The sequence below is a fragment of the Entelurus aequoreus genome, linkage group LG06 (genome assembly GCF_033978785.1).
Source record: "Entelurus aequoreus isolate RoL-2023_Sb linkage group LG06, RoL_Eaeq_v1.1, whole genome shotgun sequence".
In the NCBI taxonomy this organism is placed as follows: Eukaryota; Metazoa; Chordata; class Actinopteri; order Syngnathiformes; family Syngnathidae; genus Entelurus; species Entelurus aequoreus.
Window position 1 is genome coordinate 17,366,061 of NC_084736.1, and position 24,593 is coordinate 17,390,653.

The window sequence follows — 24,593 nt, forward strand, 5'->3', positions numbered from 1 at the left end:
CGGTCTGAAGTGAGAATGAGATCTATGGTTGATTGGGTGGAATCACACACCCTTGTAGGTAGCGCTATTAGCTGGGAAAGACCGTGCAGATTACAAAACTTGCTGAAGGATCTGAAGACAGGCGCATCTTTGCGTTGGATATCTGTGTTCAGATCCCCAGTTATAATTTTCTCCACGTTGTCTGTTCCTGCCAAGCACTCTTCCAAAGCCCCATAGAAATCACTCTGATTAGGGGGTCTATAAACAGTCCCTATTAGTACCGGCTTAGCGTTTTTAAATTTGATTTCCGCCCACACAGATTCCAGGTCATTGTGGTTAAGATCAGTGCGAGTTATGTATTTAATATCTTGGTGAATATACATACAAACGCCCCCACCGTGTTTATTCCTATCCTTTCTGATAACCGAAAAGTTCTCTATTTCTATCTCTGAGTCAGAAATACTTTGATCAAATTTGGTTTCAGAGAAACACAAGATAAATACATTTAATAAAGTCAAATACAAATAAGGCAACAAGAGAAGTATCCTACACTTCTCTTTTGTAAAGTAAATCTGAACAGCCGATATGGGCATCTACATCTACTATATGATTTGCCTGAGAAGCTGGACAGGACAAAAATAAATAAATAAATAAAAAATTACAAAAAGTTAAATAACATTCTAAAATGTGAAAAAAAATGTAAAAAAAGCAAAAGTGAATAAAGCTACAAAATTTAAACATGTAAAAATACAATTAAACGATAAAATGTAAAATAAAATTACTTAAAAATATAAAATCAAATCTGGTAAAATTAAACCCCAAACAAAGGAAATAAATACAAACTTTGGACAGTGGGTGATTTTTCTATCATCAAGGCTCAGAATTAAAAATGGCGTGCGTTTGTGCTTACCTATTGCCATAAAAATCTCATTAACATTCATAGCAGTCTTGGCTGACGTCTCCATGAAGAGCAAACTGTTGTCATCAGCATACACTTGTGCCTCCTGATGAAAAGATGAGCATACAAACACACAGCACCTTTATTAAAGCATTCCATGATTTCTTTCAACAAGCGTGCGTGAGAGGCTGCTAAATAAACAACGAGAAAATAAATATATCTTTCTCTCCACCTGGAAATCAACAGCTCTCTTGTTGGCCAGGTCTGCTTTGTTCCCAGCCAGAGCAATGACAATGTTTGGACTGGCTTGTCGCTGGAGCTCCTTCACCCAATTCTTTGCACGTGTGAAAGTGTCCTTTAGAGAGGACGATAAAGGGGTGAAAAGGCTTTAAACTGAAATCATCTGGTGAGTATTTTTATGTGCTCCACATGACTCAGAGACATAAAAGCACAAAGGTTTGCAAGAATTGAGTAATCATCAACCACAATAAGGAGGACAAGGTTCAGCACACTAACAAATGTCAAACAAAAACTCGGAATGTCTTGGCCGTTGTTCTAATAACGTCACTCACTGTGTTGGTGATGTCATAGACCACGATGGCTGCCTGCGCTCCTCTGTAGTACATGGGCGCCAAGCTGTGATACCGCTCCTGGCCTGCTGTGTCCCAGATCTCAAACTTGACTGTTGTATCATCCAGACATACCGTCTGTGTGAGGAAGGCCGCTGCACGGGAGAAAGTTTTTGAAGTTATTAAGCATAAACTGAAAATTTACTCGAGATTGACTGATATGTTTTCTTCCAGGGCCGATACCGATTATTAGCAGTCAAGGAGGCCGATAACCAATATTTGGAGAAGATATTCCTTTGCATTTAAATGTATTTAAACATCAATAGTATATGTTAGTAAACAGCTGGACAAGGCTTTAAGGTATTTGTTTTTAAATATTTTTTTAGGAAACATCAGACCAGCGCAGACAATGTTTTATGCTGCCTAGTGTGTTTAAATTGAGCAGCAAAAACATCAGGGGATTGTGTCAGAATAATTGTATCTAAGTTATCACAAAACTTTGTGTTGCCATGAGTTCCCGGCGAGAAGACAAAAGCTGTCTTTGAACCTACCAAGAAGAAGGCTTGTAAAACTCCACTGTGTAGGATAGGAAGCAACATGAAGGTGTTCTGTTTCTTTGATGTATTGTAATCCACAAAAATATTTTGTCTTGACCCAAGAACTACAAAGCGGAGAGGAAGCAGGGCCTGACTACCCTCAAGGCACCTTTTCTTTGAACTGTTCTGTGACCGAGGGCAACGGCTGTTTACGACCTTTTCTTTGAACTCTTTTACGACCTTTTCTTTGAACTGTTTGTAATCAAAGGCGATGTCTGTTTACGATCCCCGTCCCTTTAGAAACAGCTGTTGTCATGTAATCAGGGAAAGTCCAAATAAAAGAGTAGGCGTACAATCTTTCGTCAGAGCGTGTTGAGACACTGTGCAAGGGTACAGTGTCTACGCGTTTCTCCTCATTGAGCTAAATTTAATTCTGTCTCTGTTTAATTCCTTGCTTCTTGTCTTGTTTAATATATGTCATCAGTGTTTGAACTTGACAGATTTCACAAACAAACACTTTTATTATGTGTGTCTAAGAGGAGCATCGACATTTGCATTACAAAATATTTCTCTACATCACAATAACTACTCACTTTTATAGCAGTTAATGGATTGAATAAATTGTAAAGATTCCTCGTGAGGAACGTTGAAATATTGCAAACATTTCAATAAAAACAATTCTGGGCTCTTTCACGTAGCTTATATAGTTGAGACAGCTGGTTCACATAATTTCTTTCCGGATGTTACAGAAAGTATGAGAATGTGTGAGCTGCTGCCTTCTCGACTTTACTTATACAATATTTTTTGTATTTGTCATTCATATCTGTCACGTTATTTGATTGAATCACGGAGCATAAAACCCTGCACGTTACTTTAATGAGCGTGAGGACAAGGGAGGGGCAGGGCATGGCCGCGTGAGTGTCGAAGTGCAAGCAGAAGAATTCTCAAAATAACTCAAATAAATGCCCTAAGATATCAAAAAATATTTGGGGAGAATTGACAATGAGATTAATTTTTCATTCTTAAAGGATTAAAAAAAAAATTGGGCTCCAGCAAAAAGGGAACTTATCTCAAACAGGGAAAGCAGGCTGGTGCTTGAGCAATGCTTATTCCTATCTACTTCACTATAATGCTAAATACTGGTATCATACGTGTATTTATTGTATCTGAGGTAGTTATGTTTTAGTTGTTAAATAAAAAATAAAAAAAGGCTGAATATCCATTTGAAAAAAAGTTGATACTGATATACATCAAAATGCCAAATATCGGCGCCGATAATCGGCTCGGACAACAATAAGTCGATCTCTAAAACGGACTTTTGGACCGCTAACCAAACCCTGCCTTCCCAAAAGTCACCTTTTAGAGAACTAAAATACAGCTTGCATGCTGCTAAAAGGTCAAAAAGGCATAGAAAAGGTATGCATATTTTGAATCAGGGACAATTATCAAAACCTGTTCCGAGCAACAAGTTGAAATAACACGATAAGAAAAAAGCTTACAAGTGAAAGAGGGGCGAGTGGCGTTGCTGACTCAGCTTCTCGTCACATGACAGAGGAAACCAAGCAGTAACTTCCACAGCACATAGTTTAAAGCTTTGTAATCTTTGACTAAGCCCAGAGCTGACAGGGCAAACATTTAGTGTGAGCGCATCCTGTCGCCACATCTCCAGCAGCTTGACAAAGTGGACAAAGCTCACCTCCGATGGTGCTCTCCTGGTACTCGTGGAACTGGCCTTTGACGAAGCGCAGGACCAAGCTGGACTTGCCCACTGCCGACTCCCCTAGCAGCACCAGCTTGAACTGGCAGATCTTGTTGCTTGCCGCGGCGCCGTTGGTCCGCGCGGGTCCGCCTCGTCCGGCCATAGCGGGGTTTGGGGGTTTTGTTTTTGTTAGCGGTTTTGTTTAAGAGAGAGGCAGGCGTGGTGGGCTGTAGGCTTGGCGCAAGGGGGGGGGTCTGGGTAGGTCAGTTAAGGCAGGTGGATGAGCCAAAAGGAAGAGGAGACCAAGCCAGGGGAACTGAAAACACAAAATGACACGCATTAATACTGCACTACACTATGGGTACTAATTCATGCGGGCACATGGCGCTAAGAAATGCAGTTAAAAGACCTTCATTTTTGCCGTTTACAGTGTTACGTGTTGAGGGGAGTCGTCAAAGTGAAGCTATGGCGACACGTTAACACTTCTTTACTACTTAAGTAGGTTGGGGATAATCAAGTGCTGCAGGAGGCATTCGTCTCTGAACAATTCTCAGGTTACCATGACGACACATGCTTGTAAAAAAAAGACCACGCCAGGTTAACACAATAGAGCAAATGCTATACTGTACGCACACAAACATAACTGCTGCCCCTTCCTATGGTTTCTTCTTTTTCCCAGCTCAGGATTTTGGAATTTGTCCTTGCCCGAATGCGGGTAGAGATCACGGGATGCCATTGTGGTGTGAAGCCCTTTGAGGCACTTGTGATTAAGGGCTATACAAATAAACTATGATTGATTGTTTGAACTGTTAGCCCTCGCTCATAAACACATTATTATGGAACGGTCTATAAATGTAGCATGTCGATAGAACTTCATACAGCATGTGGTATGCAGTATGCATCATAACTCCACTTTTTCAAAGAACACACCTCATTAACACCTTGTTTGCCAGAGAATAGGAAGACATAGCATGAGGGATCGGTGTTGCCAACTTCGCTATATCTAGCGAGTATTCAGACCAGGGTTTCCTCTACATGTAATTGATCGTGGAGCAGAGGCCATGACAAAAAAAAAACGCGGCCACACCTTACAAATGAGCGTCTTATACGTGAAAACCAATAGTAATACATTGTATATGTGTAGGGGTGTAACGGTACGTGTATTTGTATTGAACCGTTTCAGTACGGGGGGTCCAGTTCGGTTCGGAGGTGTACTGAACGAGTTTCCACACGGACATATTAAGTAGCGTAACGTACGTTGTGTAAACAATGCACACCGAGGCACAACACACCATGAATACCATGAATTGATTTACGTGGACCCCGACTTAAACAAGTTGAAAAACTTATTCGGGTGTTACCATTTAGTGGTCAATTGTACGGAATATGTACTGTACTGTGCAATCTATAGGGATGATGTTTGATAAGAAATTATCGAGTTCGAGTCTATTATCGAATCCTCTTATCGAACCGATTCCTTATCGATTCTCTTATCGAGTCCAGATAGGTTGTTGTATATGGAAAAAATAATAATATTTGGTTTAACAAAAGCTCACTTTTATTATATAAGAAAACAATTTAATCTAATAAATAAATAAATAAATATTGACTGTTACCCCCCTAAAAAAATAAAATAAAATAAATAAACATTGACTGTTGTTACCCAAAGTATATTAAGTGGGATTTTTCAGAAAAACAAATATATACAGTAACACAAAAACAACCTGTCTCTGTGATCACTATAGGTGTATAAATAATAATATAGTGTTAAATAAAATCAGTCCCTTGGGCACAAAACTGGAAATAATACAGCTCTCCAAAAAGTGCAATTCTGCTGCTATTTGACATAACTGTTTATGATGCTTTGACATTTTTGCACTTTAAAGAAAGAAAGAAAATTCTATGAAGAGAAAAGTTGTTTGCAAATGTGGTTACAATGCTAAAAAATGAAAAGTTAAAGCTAAAAAAAGAAATACACTCTATTGAGTTAACATTATTTCTTTATAGGGGGAAAGATGTTATGAGCTAGGGAATATAACAACTACACTACCCATCATGCAACGGGAGTGACGAGCATGCGCGGTAGCCCCGAAAAGTGTTGTTGCATGTCGTCACCCGTGAAAGTAAACGTCAAGAACTCAGTCAACACGCCTTGTCTGCATTATCTATAATTAGAGAGACAACACATATACAGTGTGAAAAACAAAAGTTAAAAAAGGGAGATGTGTTGTATATATATGTATGTGCTGCGGTTGCTTTAAGAACGTTGCGCCAGCTGCCGTAAAGGAGGTGCGTTGCTAGCATGGTTGCTATGTTTCCGGTGGGTCGTAAAAGTGTTGAGTTTGTACCCTGCTCAAATCTCTCAGTAAAGTTATTCATTGGATTATACCTTTTGTTTTGAACTTTATTACACCTTGAAGCGCTTTTTCCCGTCCATTGTTTTCCTGCTTTCGCTATCTGTGCCTAATGACTGAGCTACGTGACTGATTTATTGTGATGTCACACGGAGCATTTCTGGTCGGGACGGGATTCGTTCCGAGGGATTCAAATAAAGAACCAACTCTTTTCTTTACTATAGTGGTCTCGATAACGGGTACCGGTTCTCAAAAAGGGATTCGAGTCCGAGGATTCGGTTATTTTCTTATCGAACAACCGGGAAAACCGGTTTCGAGTATCATCCCTAGCAATCTACTAATAAAAGTTTCAATCAATCAATCAAACACGGCATGCTAGCAGCTAACGGGCTACGATACACTGACCATACGTTCTCTTTTCACCGGACATGTCCTCTTTTGCGGAGCTGTCAGGGCGGAGTTTCTTAAATGCCTCAAATGTCCGGCATTTTGAGTTAGGGTTGCGTGTATTTTCAATGTACGTTCAGGGTTAAGAAGGGGTTAAAAACAAAACAAATTGTGCGCTCAGCAGCATTCGTGAGGGAGGGGCAGAGACAGAGAGAGCGAGAGAGTTATGATAAACGCGCAGGCGTCGCCAGGCTCTGCTTTTTATCCATAGATTTATCAGATTTAATTTTTTATTATCTATATCAGGGGTGTCAAAAGTGTGCCCCGGAGGCCATTTGCGGCCCACAGCTAATGTTTTAAAGGCCCACGGCACATTCTAAAAATACTATTAAAATAAACAAAAACATAACAAAAGTGAAATAAAAAAGCTTAAACGTTAAATGTAATTTAGAAAAAGTTGCAATGTTGACTAATAAAACAAAGCTGTTTTTTTTTCTTTCAAACTGTCATTGCCCAAAACATAATATTGAATCAAAATCAATGTTATTATGAATTATTGACCTATCCATGGTTCCGATTACTTCACATCAAATATTCCACTAAGAAAAATATTTTTGGTGGAAGATTTTGCAAATTTGGTAAATAAATAACCCAAAAAATGTATATTTTGTTGTTTTCTTACTGTACCGAAAATGAACCGAACCGTGACCTCTAAACTGAGGTACGTACCGAACCGAAATTTTTGTGTACCGTTAAACCCCTAGTGTATGTGTATGTATATGCATACGGGTTCCCCTATAGTTTTCTAATCGTAGCACAGCACCACGGCTAAATTGAAGCCACCACACCCTAAAAGTGAGGATGTGATATATTTTATGAATGGATATATAGCCTATATTATTAAGTACTATTGACTAGTGATGAGCATAAACTTTGAACAACCGTAAGCAAGACTCACACGAGTGTCTGGAGCCTCGGGGGTAACCCCGAATTTTCACTGAATGCGGAACGGCAGCGGCCGGGCGCCACCATTTGCCGTCTGACAATCCCCACCGCTGTTCTGTGGCAGACCCGCCGTGCAGCGAAATAGTGAGGTCCTTTACAAGATCTCGCAAATAATCACGTGATAAGGGAAGTAGTAATAAAGCGAACTAAAAAACGTTTATTATGTCCTTCCAGAGAAGCAGAAGGAAATAAACTCGGTTCTGCCACTTTATTTTTTTGCAGCAAACAACAATACAACAGTAACATCATCCCTGTTGAGTGTGTAACACAATCAGTCCTCTGCTTTCCATGTCTCCATATCAGCTGATATTTGACACAGGCCCCCAAATCCCCATTTAGCTGCCCGTAATGTATTCTTTAATTTTGGACCTCCATCATCCATTTGTGTCAACAAGATGAAATTACATCTGAAAACGTTTGTCAAGGTGACTTTATGTCCGTCACCACCCATTACGACCTTTCAAAGTGTAAAATACGATCCGCCTATTTCAGTATTTTATTATTTAATTTTGAAAGTAAACCGGATACTATATTTTGTGTTTGTGCATGACTTTCTGTCCAACACTAGCAGATTTTAGCTAAATTGAGCGGATTTGTTGTGGCAGCCGGAAAAAATAGAACCTCTGTGTAGGGATGATATTCGAAACCGGTTTTCCCGGTTGTTCGATAAGAAAATAACCGAATCCTCGGACTCTAATCCCTTTTTGAGAACTGGTACCCGTTATCGAGACCACTATAGTAAAGAAAAGAGTTGGTTCTTTATTCGAATCCCTCGGAACGAATCCCGTCCCGACCAGAAACGCTCCGTGTGACATCACAATAAATCAGTCACGTAGCTCAGTCATTAGGCACAGATAGCGAAAGCAGGAAAACAATGGACGGGAAAAAGCGCTCCAAGGTGTAATAAAGTTCAAAACAAAAGGTATAATCAATGAATAACTTTACTGAGAGATTTGAGCAGGGTACAAACTCATGAAGAACACTTTTACGACCCACCGGAAACATAGCAACCATGCTAGCAACGCACCTCCTTTACGGCAGGTGGGGCAACGTTCTTAAAGCAACCGCAGCACATACATATATATACAACACATCTCCCTTTTTTAACTTTTGTTTTTCACAGTGTATATAGGTTGTATGTCTAATTATAAATAATGCAGACGCGGCGTGTTGACTGAGTTCTTGACGTTTACTTTCACGGGTGACGACATGCAACAACACTTTTCGGGGCTACCGCGCATGCTCGTCACTCCCATTGCATGATGGGTAGTGTAGTTGATATATTCCCTAGCTCATAACATCTTTCCCCCTATAAAGAAATAATGTTAACTCAATAAAGTGTATTTGTATTTTTAGCTTTAACTTTTCATTTTTTAGCATTGTAACCACATTTGCAAACAACTTTTCTCTTCATAGAATTTTCTTTCTTTCTTTAAAGTGCAAAAATGTCAAAGCATCATAAACAGTTATGTCAAATAGCAGCAGCATTGCACTTTTTGGAGAGTTGTATTATTTCCAGTTTTGTGCCCAAGGGACTGATTTTATTTAACACTATAGTATTATTTATACACCTATAGTGATCACAGAGACAGGTTGTTTTTGTGTTACGGTATATATTTGTTTTTCTGAAAAATCCCACTTAATATACTTTGGGTAACAACAGTCAATGTTTATTTATTTTATTTTATTTTTTTAGGGGGGTAACAGTCAATATTTATTTATTTATTAGATTAAATTGTTTTCTTATATAATAAAAGTGAGCTTTTGTTAAACCAAATATTGTGTGTTTTTTTCCATATACAACAACCTATCTGGACTCGATAAGAGAATCGATAAGGAATCGGTTCGATAAGAGGATTCGATATGAATGGTAAATGGTAAATGATAATAGACTCGAACTCGATAACTTCTTATCAAACATCATCCCTACCTCTGTGTATATTTAGCGCTGGAATGCAGAACGGCAACAACATGTCGGTGACGTTCTGCGGGCGGTGGAAATTGACAAAATGAGTGAATCAGCAATCTTGAAATAAAAAACACTGCCTGAGCACTTTTCAACTTTCATTCCGTTGTTCCTGTTGATTTGGAAATTTATAATTTTTTAAGTGAAGTTTTCTTTGTAAAATTTAGCATGATTATATATTTCATCTGTTATTGGAGACTGTTGTCATGTTTAAAGAGTAGCTGAAAAATAGCTTCCCGTACTTGAAAGACCAGCAGCTATCACAGGTGTTACATTGTACAATAATAACAATTATAAAAATAGAGCAAAATTATATAACAAAAATATGTTACTAAGTACTAATAACACAGACTTGTTTTTAAATGTATAAATTATTTTTAGCATTAAAATATATATATTGTATATGCATTCATCAACAGTTATGCAAATTATATGATGATGTCTCATTGACCACATCCCTCGGCACACGCCCACCGCCACATGTAGATTTTAAGCTGGGGGAAACCTTGATATATACACACACACACACACACACACACACACACACACACACACACACACACACACACACACACACACACACACACACACACACACACACACACACACACACACACACACACACACACACACACACACACACACACACACACACACACACACACACACACACACACAAACAAACATATATATATACACGCACATATACAAAACCCAAAACCAATAAAGTTGGCACGTTGTGTAAATCGTAAATAAAAACAGAATACAATGATTTGCAAATCCTTTTCAACTTATATTAAATTGAATAGACTGCAAAGATATTAAATGTTCGAACTGAGAAACTTCCTTTTTTTTGTGTGCAAATAATCATTAACTTAGAATTTAATGGCAACACATTGCAAAAAAGTTGGCACAGGGGCATTTTTACCATTGTGTTACATGGCCTTTCCTTTTAACAACACTCTGTAAACGTTTGTGAACTGAGGAGACCAATTTTTGAAGCTTTTCAGGTGGAATTCTTTACCATTCTTGCTTGATGTACAGCTTAAGTTGTTTTAACAGTCCGGGGTCTACGTTGTGGTATTTTACGCTTCATAATGCGCCACACATTTTCAATGGGAGACAGGTCTGGACTACAGGCAGGCCGGTCTAGTACCCGCACTTTTACTACGAAGCCACGCTGTTGTAACACGTGCAGAATGTGGCTTGGCATTGTCTTGCTGAAATAAGCAGGGGCGTCCATGAAAAAGATGTGGCTTGGATGGCAACATATGTTGCTCCAAAACCTGTATGTACCTTTCAGCATTATTGGTGCCTTCACAGATGTGTAAGTTACCCATGCCATCACAGATGCTGTCTTTTGAACTTTGCGCCTATAACATGGTTCTTTTCCTCTTTGGTCCGGAAGACACGACGTCTACAGTTTCCAAAAACAATTTGAAATGTGGAATCGTCAGACCACAGAACCCTTTTCCACTTTGCATCAGTCCATCTTAAATGAGCTCGGGCCCAGCGAAGCGGACGACGTTTCTGAGTGCTGTTGATAAATGGCTTTCGCTTTGCATTGTAGAGTTTTAACTTGCACTTACAGATGTAGCAATAAACTGTAGTTACTGACAGCGCTTTTCTGAAGTGTTCCTGAGCCCGTGTAGTGACACCCTTTACACACTGATGTCACTTTTCGATGCATTACCGCCTGTGGGATGTTCCAAATAAGTGTTTGATGAGCATTCCTCAACTTTCTCAGTCTTTTTTGCCACTTGTGCCAGCTTTTTTGAAACATGTTGAAAGCATCAAATCGCAAATGAGCTAATATTTGCAAAAAATAAAGTTTACCAGTTTGAACGTTAAGTTTGTCTTTGCAGTGTATTCAATTGAATATAGGTTGAAACGGATTTGTCCAGGGTGTACCCCGCCTTCCGCCCGAATGCAACTGAGATAGGCTCCAGGGCCCCCCGCGACCCCGAAAGGGACAAGCGGTAGAAAATGGATGGATGGATGGATTTGGAAATCATTGTATTCTGTTTTTATTTACGATTTACACAACGTGCCAACCTCACTGGTTTTGGCTTTTGTACAATAAGCAGCAACAAATGAAAAATCGAGCAAAACAATATAAGAAAAAAATATATGTATATTAATTACTAATGACACAATGCATCGTTGTTATTGTGCAAATTATACGCTAGCATCATGTTTGACCACAGCCCTACAGCAACACGTATATTGGCAAGCTGGGAGAAACCCTGCTGACACTTAAATACTTTTTTTTAAAGCGACCAGAAACGCAATACCTCGACCAGAAACGCAATACCTTTTCTGGTCTTGTTGGAGACGGACATGAATGCCAAATCGCTTTCCTCGAGTGGTGCTGTGAGCCTACCCCCAATTTAAACACACTCACATGCAGCTTAGTCTTACATTATTCGTCTTTCGTACAGCATACATTACAATTACACCATTGCACCTGTGTGGGAAACACTTACGTACAAGTAACACTGTCAGTGTTAGAAAAACTGCATACAAGTGTCAAACTGCACACAAGAACCAAAAAATACGGGCTGGACTTGACACGCACGTGACTTCCTGTTGTTAAGAGAGCCACACCAGTCAGCATGTGAGCCTTGTGTCAATGTGCGTGTGTCAACAACACCTGCAGCTTGGCGGTAAAATACAGAATCCGTGCACAAACGAACCAAACCCCCTTTGACGAGTGGAGTGACAGACGTTGAGGTCAGCCACCGTGGTACTGCACTGAAAGACAGGAAACAAGTCAGGCCAGCGCAGGAAATGCAGCCAGCAAAGGAGGTTTTAGTGCTGAGCACGGTGAAAAGTCAGACTAACCTCCACTTGGTCACGAGCGAGGACTAGAGTGGAAAAATGACGAAAGACGACGCTAAAACATCACGGCTGATGCAATCCACTTAAATTTGGTTGTAGTTAGCGTTTTCCTCCTGCACCTCCTCTGTGTGCTGAGCTGGGCCTAATCTTCAACATGTGACGGGAGAGCAAATATTCAGCAGGAACCAATCATGGGACTCAAGCGTAATATGTGTCGTTTGGATGTTCTGTTTGTCACATTTTACTAAACCTTGTTTTTATTTTTAGGAAACATCCACCCCCTTTTCCAGTACCTTACATTGACAAATTCTAAGTTGTGCTGAAAATGATGTCACACACGTATAGGGTAAGTATTGCGCGACAAAAAAAAAAAGTCTCGCTGAGTAACAGAGGGGGAAGTAACTAAACAAAAACTCATACAAAAGCTGCTTTTCAGTTGCACAGCATTTTATTTAAAAGGAAACAGAGGGCACCACTCCAGCACTGTGGAGACGGTGGACTAAAATAGTGCAACATTTGTCATTTATTAATTGTTATGACGATGAACCTGAGCGTCATCTATTGATTATATACAGTAGAGAAGTACCCGGAACTATGGTTGTACGATTATGGCCAAAAGAATAATCACGATTATTTTAGCAATATTGAAATCACAATTAATAATCATGTTAGGTGAAACAGTGTGATGTCATTTGTAATGTGATGTGTTGGATCCACTGTGGACTGGACTTTCACAATGTTATGTCAGACCCACTCGACATCCGTTGCTTTCGGTCTCCCCTAGAGGGGTGGGGGGGTTACCCACATATGCGGTCCTCTCCAAGGTTTCTCATAGTCATTCACCGACGTCCCACTGGGGTGAGTTTTTCCTTGCCCGTATGTGGGCTCTGTACCGAGGATGTCGTTGTGGCTTGTACAGCCCTTTGAGACACTTGTGATTTAGGGCTATATAAATAAACATTGATTGATTGATTGATTGAATTAAACAGTCTATTAAAGAGGCTAAATTAACATCATCCATATATTTAAAGACAAATATTTCAACGTGTCAGCTTTTTCTCATTACATAATGCCTTGAGCTCTACTTTTCATTTTTTGAGGGTTTTTTTAGCCATGTCATTAATTGGACACCCCTGCTTGACCTATCGTTTGTAGTGTGAAGTATGCATGATAAATAACAAAATACAAAACAAAAGTATTTGAGTGTAACATTTCAACTCATGTGAAAGAGTCCTTCAATGCAAAATTACATTTCCGCATTCCTTAAAATTTAATACACAGGCGCAGATGCAGGTGGTGCATACATTCCAAAGGGGAGCACGTCTTGCAGTGTTTTACATAGACACACACACACACACACACACACACACACACACACACACACACACACACACACACACACACACACACACACACACACACACACACACACACACACACACACACACACACACACACACACACACACACACACACACACACACACATATATATATATATATATATATATATATATATATATATATATATATATATATATATATTAGGGCTGCAACTAACGATTAATTTGATAATCGATTAATCTGTCGATTATTACTTCGATTAATAATCGGATAAAAGAGCAAACTACATTTCTATCCTATCCAGTATTTTATTGAAAAAAAACAGCATACTGGCACCATACTTATTTTGATTATTGTTTCTCAGCTGTTTGTAAATGTTGCAGTTTATAAAAAAAAGGTTTATTTAAAAAAAAAAAAAAAAAAAAACAATTTGAAAAAAAATAAATAAAAAAAAGCCTCAGCGCATGCGCATAGCATATATCCAACGAATCGATGACTAAATTAATCGGCAACTATTTTTATAATAGATTTTAATCGATTTAATTGATTAGTTGTTGCAGCCCTCACACACACACACACACACACACACACACACACACACACACACACACACACACACACACACACACACACACACACACACACACACACACACACACACACACACACACACACACACACACACACACACACACACACACACACAGTACAGCCCAAAAGTTTGGACACACCTTATCCCGCACGGAACAGTCCGCCTTTATTGACGGTGATCCTGTGTGTGTCTGTGTGTACACGTTTGCGGGTTTATGTGAAAGTGTTTGTGTCCGTGTGTGTGTGTGTGTGCGCGACTATTTTGTTCCACCCCCGCGAAAGTCAGGCTCGTCATGACGTAATTAATGTCCAATCAGCGTTGTGTCTCATCCCTGTTACACAGCTGAAAGTGCAGCTCAGAAAAACAAAATTAAGAAATTTGACTAACACTAGCTTAGAAGTGGAAACACATTGAGAAGGAGCAGCGACATTAGTGATAGACTTGAGTTTCACTGCAGCGCACTAGTAATCTTGCCCTGAAGGCACAGAATATAATTGTGACTTTACTATTGTATTGGTCCCGACTGGGAGAATAAACACACCCGCTAATTTGAATCAGAAAAATGTGTTTTCATATCAAAACATTTTTTACTTTTTGTTTATGTGTGTGCAAAGATTCAACTCCTCTGATATAACATGTCCTACAAAACTTCCTGACATAATCATTAAACTTGTTTTATGTGTTGGTACACATTATTTTACAGTACTTCGAATTCAAACTACACTTTAATGTATTTTTTATTAAATATAAGATACAATAATTGGGTTTAAAAAAACTCATCAATCTGGGTCACCGCTTGCAGTTTGCTGAAAGCACAGGTGAGATGCACTGTTGTATACATGTAATTCAAGAATAGCAATAATAATTTACCATTTAAAAGTGTTGTTTAGTAAACGATAACTTGAAATACAAGTCTTGTAGTATTCACAACACCAATTATACTTTGTTTATTGCAGAATGTTTGTGATGACAAGCAAAAAAAACACGAGAACTTTGAGAGGAAAAAAAGTTGTTATCTTTACCCCCGCAAAACATACCAAAAATAAAGCCAAACGGTGGGCCTAAAAACAGGTACGGACCAGAGCGTGGGTTACCTGTACTGTTGCACCTCTGTTAAACACAATCATAGATATGAATAAAATGACAGTTGTCAGCTGTTAGAATATATGAAGTTGCTCAAACATGGTGAAAATGTCTGTAGCAAGCTACTGCAGTAGTAAACAGTAGGGCTGCAACAATATTCAATATAACCCTTAATATGCCTTTAATAAAAATAAAAAAATTGTGATATTATTAGAGATTGGATGAGATGAAAAAAATTATAATTTTTTTGCCGGATCGCCCAGCCCTAGTGTGCGGTCTTATTCATGTCCCTCCATTTTGACATCATCTTCTCCCTGCCATCTTTGTTTACATTTTTAGCGCTTCCATAGCGAGTCTACCGACAGATTAAGTTGGAACTATGTGCTACTTTGTATTAGAAACGGCAACAGCGGATGGATGCATTAGGCCTGTGCCAATAACTAATTTTGCTTGACGATATATTGACCTACAAAACTATTGGCGATAAACAATATTATTGCCATTATTTTTTATGAGACCAAATCAACCATTGATTTAATAATACATAATAATAATAATGCATGTATATACTTTCAAATGCAATAAACTTGTATTTTATGGTGTATTTTAACATTGTTATTGAAATTAAAATGTTTAAATATCCAAGTTAAATAAAACAAACAAATAATTAAATATATACGTTGTCGGTTAGCAAAACTTAAAAGTAATTATTAATTAATTAATACAATTTCTTACGAAAAGGGATGGGGGCTCAAATATACACAACCATAACAATAAATAAAATAGCTAAATAAAGTACTGACAAACAAAGTTGCACTTCAATATTAAACATGTAGCCAGAGGTGGAGTTGTACATTACTTAACTGACCGTCAAGTTAGGACCTTCTTAAACATCATTTAAACAAAAGTGCAAAGTAACAATATAAACACTACAATTCAAACAAATGTATTAACAATCATATGCCAAACAAAATTAAGTTTGGCAGATTCCGAGTAAGGAACACCAACATGACATGACAACATGACAGCACTTTTGGGGCGGCGTGGCTTGGTTGGTAGAGCGGCCGCTCCAGCAACTTGAGGGTTCCAAGTCCGATCCCCGCTTCCGCCATCCTAGTCACAGCCATTGTGTCCTTGGGCGAGACACTTTACCCACCTGCTCCCATTACCACCCCCATTGATAGGCTCATATTGTTCCAAAGGCTTTAACTGAAATATTCCCACACTGGTGCAGTGGCATTTGGTTTTGTGTCCATTTTATCCATGTTAGGTGCTACATGCTAACTCGTTGCCCTGTGTGATGCGAGCCATTCAGCTGCCCTGTGTCACTGCACAAACAGTCAAAGACACTTCACGAGGACAAGATAATTCAACCCTTTCTATTCACTCCGCTATGGTACAAACGCGCCAAGCCGTGAAAGCGACAAAAAGCGTGAATGGTCTTGAGGCATGCATATGGCGATTTATCGATGCTGGAAAACTAACCGACTTGAATTTTCATTTATCGTGGGCTAATTGACTTATCGAACATCGGCACAGGCCTAGGATGCATGTACATGTACGAGCCAGTCTGCCCCACAACAAGAGGATAGCGAAAAAGAAGAAGCCTATAGACCACAGCGTGGACTAGAATGGCGGACTTGCGCAAAGCACTTCGGGTAAATTTAGACCATATACGGATATTCCGTCACAAGACAGAGCAAATTCCAAACGGCTCATTTAGAGGAAGTATAAAGGAAGGCAAGATTATTTTATAAATATCTCCGCAATGCCTCCTTGGTTTGATTTCATATTTTCGAGACTTATGCAGATCCCAAATACTCAAAAGCAGGTACCAAAAGGTAAGAAAAGTTGGTTTTAGATATAGGACCCTTTAATATTTGCTTACTTTCTTAATAACTGGTACAAAGTTAGAGCATCAAATTGACTGCTGTGAAATCAAACTAATACTGGATATATAATTATCAAATCAATGAGAGTAGTACCGCTCAATGTGTGAAAGGTAAGTGCAGCTGATAGCTTTCAAGTAATGGGGCACTTGTTGTTTCCCTTCTTGGAGAGAGACAGAGCTGCTCACATCAGAAACGGATGCTTTGCTCGCATCCCTAATGGGCTCTGAAGACCTCCACAGGGAAGTGGGTCAGAGAGAGGGGGGGGTGGGTGGGTGGGGTGGGGGGGGGGGGTTAGGGAGAGAGTGGGACAGAAAAGGCAGGAAGGAGGAGCCTTCAAAGAGGGAGAGTCCGTGAAATATTCATCATGTCCTCCTGTACAGGGCAGGCTGCACAATAGCACCACATTTGGGAAGGCATTTATAAATGCATACGCTCTCTAGATGTGCACAACATTAACTGAAAATGTTGCAGAAGCTGCATCCAGCTCCATAAAGGTGTGACTATACTACACTATCAATGGCAACAACAGTACATGTCCACAATCCAATCATTAGAATGTGCACGCTGCGACTTGGAGGTAAAACAACGATGTGTTCTCACTACAATGCTCTGTGTGGCCAACACAAATACTCAAGATTGTGGAAACAGGCAAGAGTTTGGATGGGAAAGTGGTGACATAACTCAGGAAAGGCACAACAGGAAACCCATCACTAGCAGTTAGCAAGGTCAGAAGGAACTCTCTGGCATTTCCTTCTCTTGAGATTTAGGTTTCTGTTTTTTTTATAGCGCAACTAAAGGTTGTGCATTTTAACCACTAATGAAGCTTAAATGCATCAATAGTTGCACAAAATTCACCACAATTATGCACGATGGCCACCAGAGGACACATGGTAAATGGTAAATGGGTTATACTTGTATAGCGCTTTTCTACCTTTTTTTAAGGAACTCAAAGCGCTTTGACACTATTTCCACATTCACCCATTCACACACTGATGGCGGGAGCTGCCATACAAGGCGCTAACCAGGACCCATCAGGAGCAAGGGTGAAGTGTCTTGTTCAAGGACACAACGGACGTGACTAGGATGGTAGAAGGTGGGGATTGAACCAGTAACCCTCAGATTGCTGGCACGGCCACTCTCCCAACTTCGCCACGCTGTCCCCATCTGTAAAGCTTGAGCATGAATAAAACATGGCCGAAAAGTTGTGTACACAGTTTTCCGTGCAAAGTATGTGATCTACAAAAACACAACTGCCCATTGGAATGATTTGAGTTTTTTTAAGTACCGAAACTTTGTCAAAATTGCACACACTTTCATAGATGAGACCCCAGATGTCTGTGTACGTCAAAGGATTAACCTCTTGCTTTTTCTTAGGCTTTTTGTGGCTAATTTGCTTAATCCGGAGAATGTTATGAAATCACTAGCTGCTACGTCAAGTAACATAAAAGGGGAACTGCACTTTTTTAAAATTTTGCCTATCATTAACAATCCTTATGTGAGACAAGGACACATATGTTTTTCTTTTTTATGCATTCCAACTCGAAAATAAACGCGAGCAAAAGTCAGTTAACAATGGAGATAATGGTTGTTGCTCGATTCCGCCTATAAAGCACTCTAAAAAAACATTCAAATACTTCATCAACGTTTTGGGGCGGCGCTGTTGGTAGAGCAACCGTGCCAGCAACTTAAGGGTTCCAGGTCACTGCTGTTGTGTTCTCCAAGATGCTTTAGCCACCTGCTCGCAGTGCCACCCACACTGGTTTAAAAGTAACTTAGATAATGGGTTTCACTATGCAAAGCGCTTTGAGTCCCTAGAGAAAAGCGCTATATAAATATAATTCACTTCACTTTATGTACACAGTGTAAATATATACAGTATAGGCCAAAAGTCACCCTTTGCTCTGATTACGGCTTTGCACACTCTTGGCATTCTCTCGATGAGCTTCAAGAGGTAGTCACCTGAAATGGTTTTCACTTCACAGGTGTGCCTTATCAGGGTTGATTAGTGGAATTTCTTGCTTTATCAATGGGGTTGGGACCATCAGTTGTGTTGTGAATGAGAAGGTGTGTCCAAACTTTTGGCCTGTACTGTATGTAAAGGAATAACAGGCACACTAATGATAACGTGGTAAAAAAAAAAAAAAAAAAAGTAACGCGTAGGGCTGCACGATTAATAAATAAGGAGGAAAAAAAATAAGGTTACAAAGCCAAATATCCTGTTGTGAGAATATTTCAGCTGCAAATTGAATGGGCAGTAGGAGCCCATCAACACGGACAAACAAATGAACAAATGAAAATGCCGCTGTGGTGACGTGATGACAAACAAAAAGACAACATCCGATCAAATTTTTCCATCTGGGAAAAAAATGCAGCTTAAGATGTTCAATATTTATTTAGGTAACATTTTTGCTTACAGTAATGAGTCCATTTTATTTTTTTGTTTATTTAGGATAAAGTGATTCCTTCCAATTACAGTGCAATGGTAAACAATTATATTGTACAGTAACGATAAACAAAAGTTTATATCCTTATAAAAGGTTACTTGCATTATCATTGTATATATTATGATTACATTACATTATAAACCTTGTGTAGTTTTGATCTATTTCTTCAGTTAAAGAGGATGGTGGAGACAAAAGCTCTGAGCTAAATATTTTTGAAGTAAATCTTAGCATATTGTTTTAATATGTGGCACCTTGAGACAAGAATATGTTGATTAACAGTTTAAAAGTAACATGTTTTCCTTCACTTATTATTTTTGCAGTTTAATGCACTTATGTATAAAATATAAAAATCGCAAATTGAATCGCAATCAAAATGTTTTCCAAAATTGTGATTGTTTTTTTTGTCAAAATCTAGCAGCTCTAGAAACGAGGGTCTTTTCGGTATGTACCTTATCTTTGGCTACAGTTTGACTTTGGAACAGATTATTTTTTTATGTATGGCAAATAACTTCCCTCAGAGGTTTCAACTTAAAAAAAGAGACAAATCTGTGGAATTTACAAATGTCACCAAACAGAGGATACAATAAAACATAACAGGACTTTACAATTCCATTTGTTGATACAGCAGTTCTGACACATCTCGTAACCATAACAGCAATTCTCCACTTGCAGACAATTATTGTCAAGAGAAACCCCTAAAACATGGTGGTGTTCTCCAGTAGACAGCAAAAGTTTAAAGCCTGTTTAAAAATATAAACATACAACTTTCCTAACGTCAGTATGGTAAAAATCCCCCCCGTCTCGTCTTTCTGCTTTGATTTTCTAAAATGACAAGTCACCATTTACAAAGAACAATGTCTAACTGCCATAAACAAGAAACGTTCAATCAAGGGAGTGTAAATACTCCTCACAGCCTCAAAGTCTATTAATCCGTAAACAGACACTGTGAACAGGCACATTATAACCCCCTCAAATCATCAATGCCTTGTATCTGAAACACTAAACGCTGGGTGAAAGTACGGCTGGAACAATAAACAATATCAATATATACTGCAATAGGGATGTAATTGATATCAATAAAAATTATATACATACATACATACATAGTATATATACAGTATACACACATCTATATATATATATATATATAATAAAAATAAAAAATATATATATATATACACACACACACATTTATACACACATATATATATATATAGTGAATTATATTTATATAGCGCTTTTCTCTAGTGACTCAAAGCACTTTAACATAGTGAAACCCAATATCTAAGTTACATTTAAACCAGTGTGGGTGGCACTGGTAGCAGGTGGGTAAAGTGTCTTGCCCAAGGACACAACGGCAGTGACAAGGATGGCGGAAGCGGGGATTGAACCTGGAACCCTCAAGTTGCTGGCACGGCCACTCTACCAACCGAGCTATACCGCCCCAAATATATATATATATATTAAGGCTGAAACGACGCGTCGACGTAGTCGACGTCATCGGTTACGTAAATACGTCGACGCCGTTTTTGTGCGTCGACGCGTCGCATATTTACGTCACACTACCGTCATGGCGGAGCGCAAAGCAGACTGTGCGAGCGAGGGGGAAAAAATCACGCCAAAAGTGGTCAAAAGTGTGGGAGTATTTCAATACACGGCCTAATAATGTTGTTGTATGCACACTGTGTCGAGCGTAAATGGCCTATCATAGCATAGGCAGCACAACGGCTATGAACGAGCATTTGAAAAGAAAACCATCAACTAGTCAATCGTCCGCGCGAGTATACGTTGTCATCATTACACAAAAACATGAATGTGTCATTTGTATCTGCTAGGGGTGTAACGGTACGTGTTTTGTATTGAACCGTTTCGGTACGGGGCTTTTGGTTCGGTACGGGGGTGTACCGAACGAGTTTCTAAGCCAAAGCTAACTTTAGCTGCTAAAGTCTTAACAAGCTGCTTCGCTCCTTCTGCGGCTGCCTCTGTCTCAGCACGCAGCATTGTCCCACCCATACAACCATCTGATTGGTACACACAAAGCGTTATACAAAGCGTTATCAGCCAATCAGCAGTGCGTATTCAAAACGTTACCAGCCAATCAGCAGTGTGTATTCAGAGCGCATGTAGTCAGCGCTTCAGCGTGGAGCAGATAGGTGTTTAGCAGGTGAGCATCACGCAGCGGACTCTCCCCAAATGATAATAAACACCTCCCAGTCAACTACTAGTAACATCACTATGAGCTAGGGATGGGCGATACCACACTTTTAGGATTCGATACGATACCGATACTTTATCTTGCCTTTTCATCGATACCGATACCATTAATTTCTTATTGGCAATTTTTGTCAGTCAAAAATATTATTACTATTGTTATTATTTAAGACAAATCACAAGACAAATACAGACCATTTATACCACATTTATTATGGTCAATATATAATAAAAGTAAAATTAAAATAAATAACAAATATGAAAAATAAATTAAATATTATATATAATAATAATTATATATAATAATAATTAGATATTAGGGCTTTCCAATTAACTGTCAAATCCGAATCGCAAGAAGCTGCAGTTATTTTTTAAAGTTTGTGATATAATTAGCAATTAATGAAATATGAAATAGGTTAATGTTTTCGAAATGTAAGAAATGATGTTACAGATTAAAACCAAAATCACATTCAATCATATATTTCAAGATTTTCTTGGAAAAAAATAAAACTAATGCAAAGATGAAGAATCTCCAAATGTTATCCCTTTCTTATCTTGTTTTAAATACTCAAGCAATTTTCAACTAACAGTAAATTCCCCTGTGTGGAAATTATTTGAATTTAGGATAATCATTTAAACAAAAATATTCAGTAAACATTACTAAAAAAACAAAAAAACAATGCCTGTTTTAAGTCAACAATTGGACAACACTGGATATGCCTGGCTGCATCGCTGTCGGCTGGCTGTGTGTGTGTTGCACGTTGACGACGCTCATTCGCTGTCTCCTGTCACGTGACTGGGCCAGCTCTATACTCTGCCAGGTACAGGGGTGTCCCAGCACATAGTAAGTTAAGTAAGTCATCAAAAACATCTGAAAGTGATGCTTGCACCCCCCACACGCCGTTTTTTGGTTTATATCAATACTTTTTTCAGAAAAGTGATGCCAAATGAGTAGCGTGTGAGTATCGATATATCGATACCACAGGATCGATACGCACATCCCTACTATGAGCCCGTTGACCTTCTAGGAATATAAACTGGAGCTCAGCTCACTCGCAGTCCTGGCTTGAGGTGAAGGCTACCGGTAATTAGCTCTCAGTTCCAGCCACATCGACCCCTTCTGAGCACTTATTTTCAGCTGCTGGGAATATTGTAAACAAGAAAAGAACCAGAGCATGTAGACATGCTAACCTTTCTTCATTACAACTGTTAGTCACTCACTGGAATGAGTAGAATTGGTTATTGTGTACTGTGTTGGACTGGATGTTTATTTTGCACATTTTAAAAGCAATACTTAATGTTTACAGTGCTCCAGAATATTTAGATTGGCACTTTTTTGTATTGGATGTTTATCTTTATTTTTGCACATTTTAAAGCAAAATAAGCAATACTTTTACTTTTGAAATGCTTATACTATTGCAGAATATTACGATTTGCACTGGATGTTTACTTTTATATTTGCACATTAAAAAGCAAATAAGCTACTTTTAATTTTGTTAAATGTTAAAAGTTTTAAATGTTTACATTGTTACAGAATATTTTGTCATGTTGTTGTCAATGTTGACTGAGTGGCCATACTTTTTTTTTTTTGTAAATAAAAGCAATGCCTTTTGAAAAAACTGGCCTACATTTATTTTTTCATCTTCATTTTGAATAAAAAAAATAATCGGTAAAAGGAAAAATAATCTATAGATGAATCGAAAAAATAATCTATAGATTAACCGATTAATCGAAAAATAATCTATAGATTAATCGATAGAAAAATAATCGTTAGCTGCAGCCTTAATATATATATATATATATATATATATATATATATATATATATATATATATATATATATATATATATATATATATATATATATATATATATATATATATACACACACTACCGTTCAAAAGTTTGGGGTCACCCAAACAATTTTGTGGAATAGCCTTCATTTCTAAGAACAAGAATAGACTGTCGAGTTTCAGATGAAAGTTCTCTTTTTCTGGGCATTTTGAGCGTTTAATTGACCCCACAAATGTGATGCTCCAGAAACTCAATCTGCTCAAAGGAAGGTCAGTTTTGTAGCTTCTGTAACGAGCTAAACTGTTTTCAAATGTGTGAACATGATTGCACAAGGGTTTTCTAATCATCAATTAGCCTTCTGAGCCAATGAGCAAACACATTGTACCATTAGAACACTGGAGTGATAGTTGCTGGAAATGGGCCTCTATACACCTATGTTGATATTGCACCCAAAACCAGATATTTGCAGCTAGAATAGTCATTTACCACATTAGCATTGTATAGAGTGTATTTCTTTAAAGTTAAGACTAGTTTAAAGTTATCTTCATTGAAAAGTACAGTGCTTTTCCTTAAAAAATAAGGACATTTCAATGTGACCCCAAACTTTTGAACGGTAGTTAGGGTTGGGTATCGTTTGAATTCGAACGATTCCAATTCCGATTCCGATTCTTTGTTTCGATTTAGATTCCTTACGATTCTCGGTTCCGATTCTTTTAAGAGGCAGGGTCAAAAAAAACTTTAGGATATTTTAAATGAGCTAGCTAACCTACAGTCTTTCTGAATGAAATAGTCTGACATCCTCCATCAAATTTTAATTCTATTAACTTTTTATTAACTTTACTATAAATTCCTCACAGGGCTGTTTTCAACTAGAATATAAATATCAAATCTATGAACTTGAATATAAATATTATAAATTATGAATAAATTTTCCCAGGGGTACACTTTCCTCAAGAGAGCTTTATTTTTGAAAACCTCATGAAAACACCTTTACACACAA

The 24,593-nt window shown here is 38.4% G+C and overlaps 1 protein-coding gene across 1 annotated transcript in view; it reads right to left on the reverse strand.

Annotated features, from left to right (window-relative positions):
- Nucleotides 1–24,593, reverse strand: part of rab5c (RAB5C, member RAS oncogene family) — a 40,999-nt gene that overhangs the window by 9,606 nt on the left and 6,800 nt on the right. The window contains exons 2-5 of the mRNA XM_062050120.1: nt 3,679–3,997; nt 1,450–1,601; nt 1,110–1,232; nt 890–983 (exon numbers count right to left, since the gene is read on the reverse strand). Of these exons, the coding sequence (XP_061906104.1) occupies nt 890–983; nt 1,110–1,232; nt 1,450–1,601; nt 3,679–3,844 (535 nt within the window). The 5' untranslated portion in view covers nt 3,845–3,997. The remainder of the gene's footprint in view (nt 1–889; nt 984–1,109; nt 1,233–1,449; nt 1,602–3,678; nt 3,998–24,593) is intronic.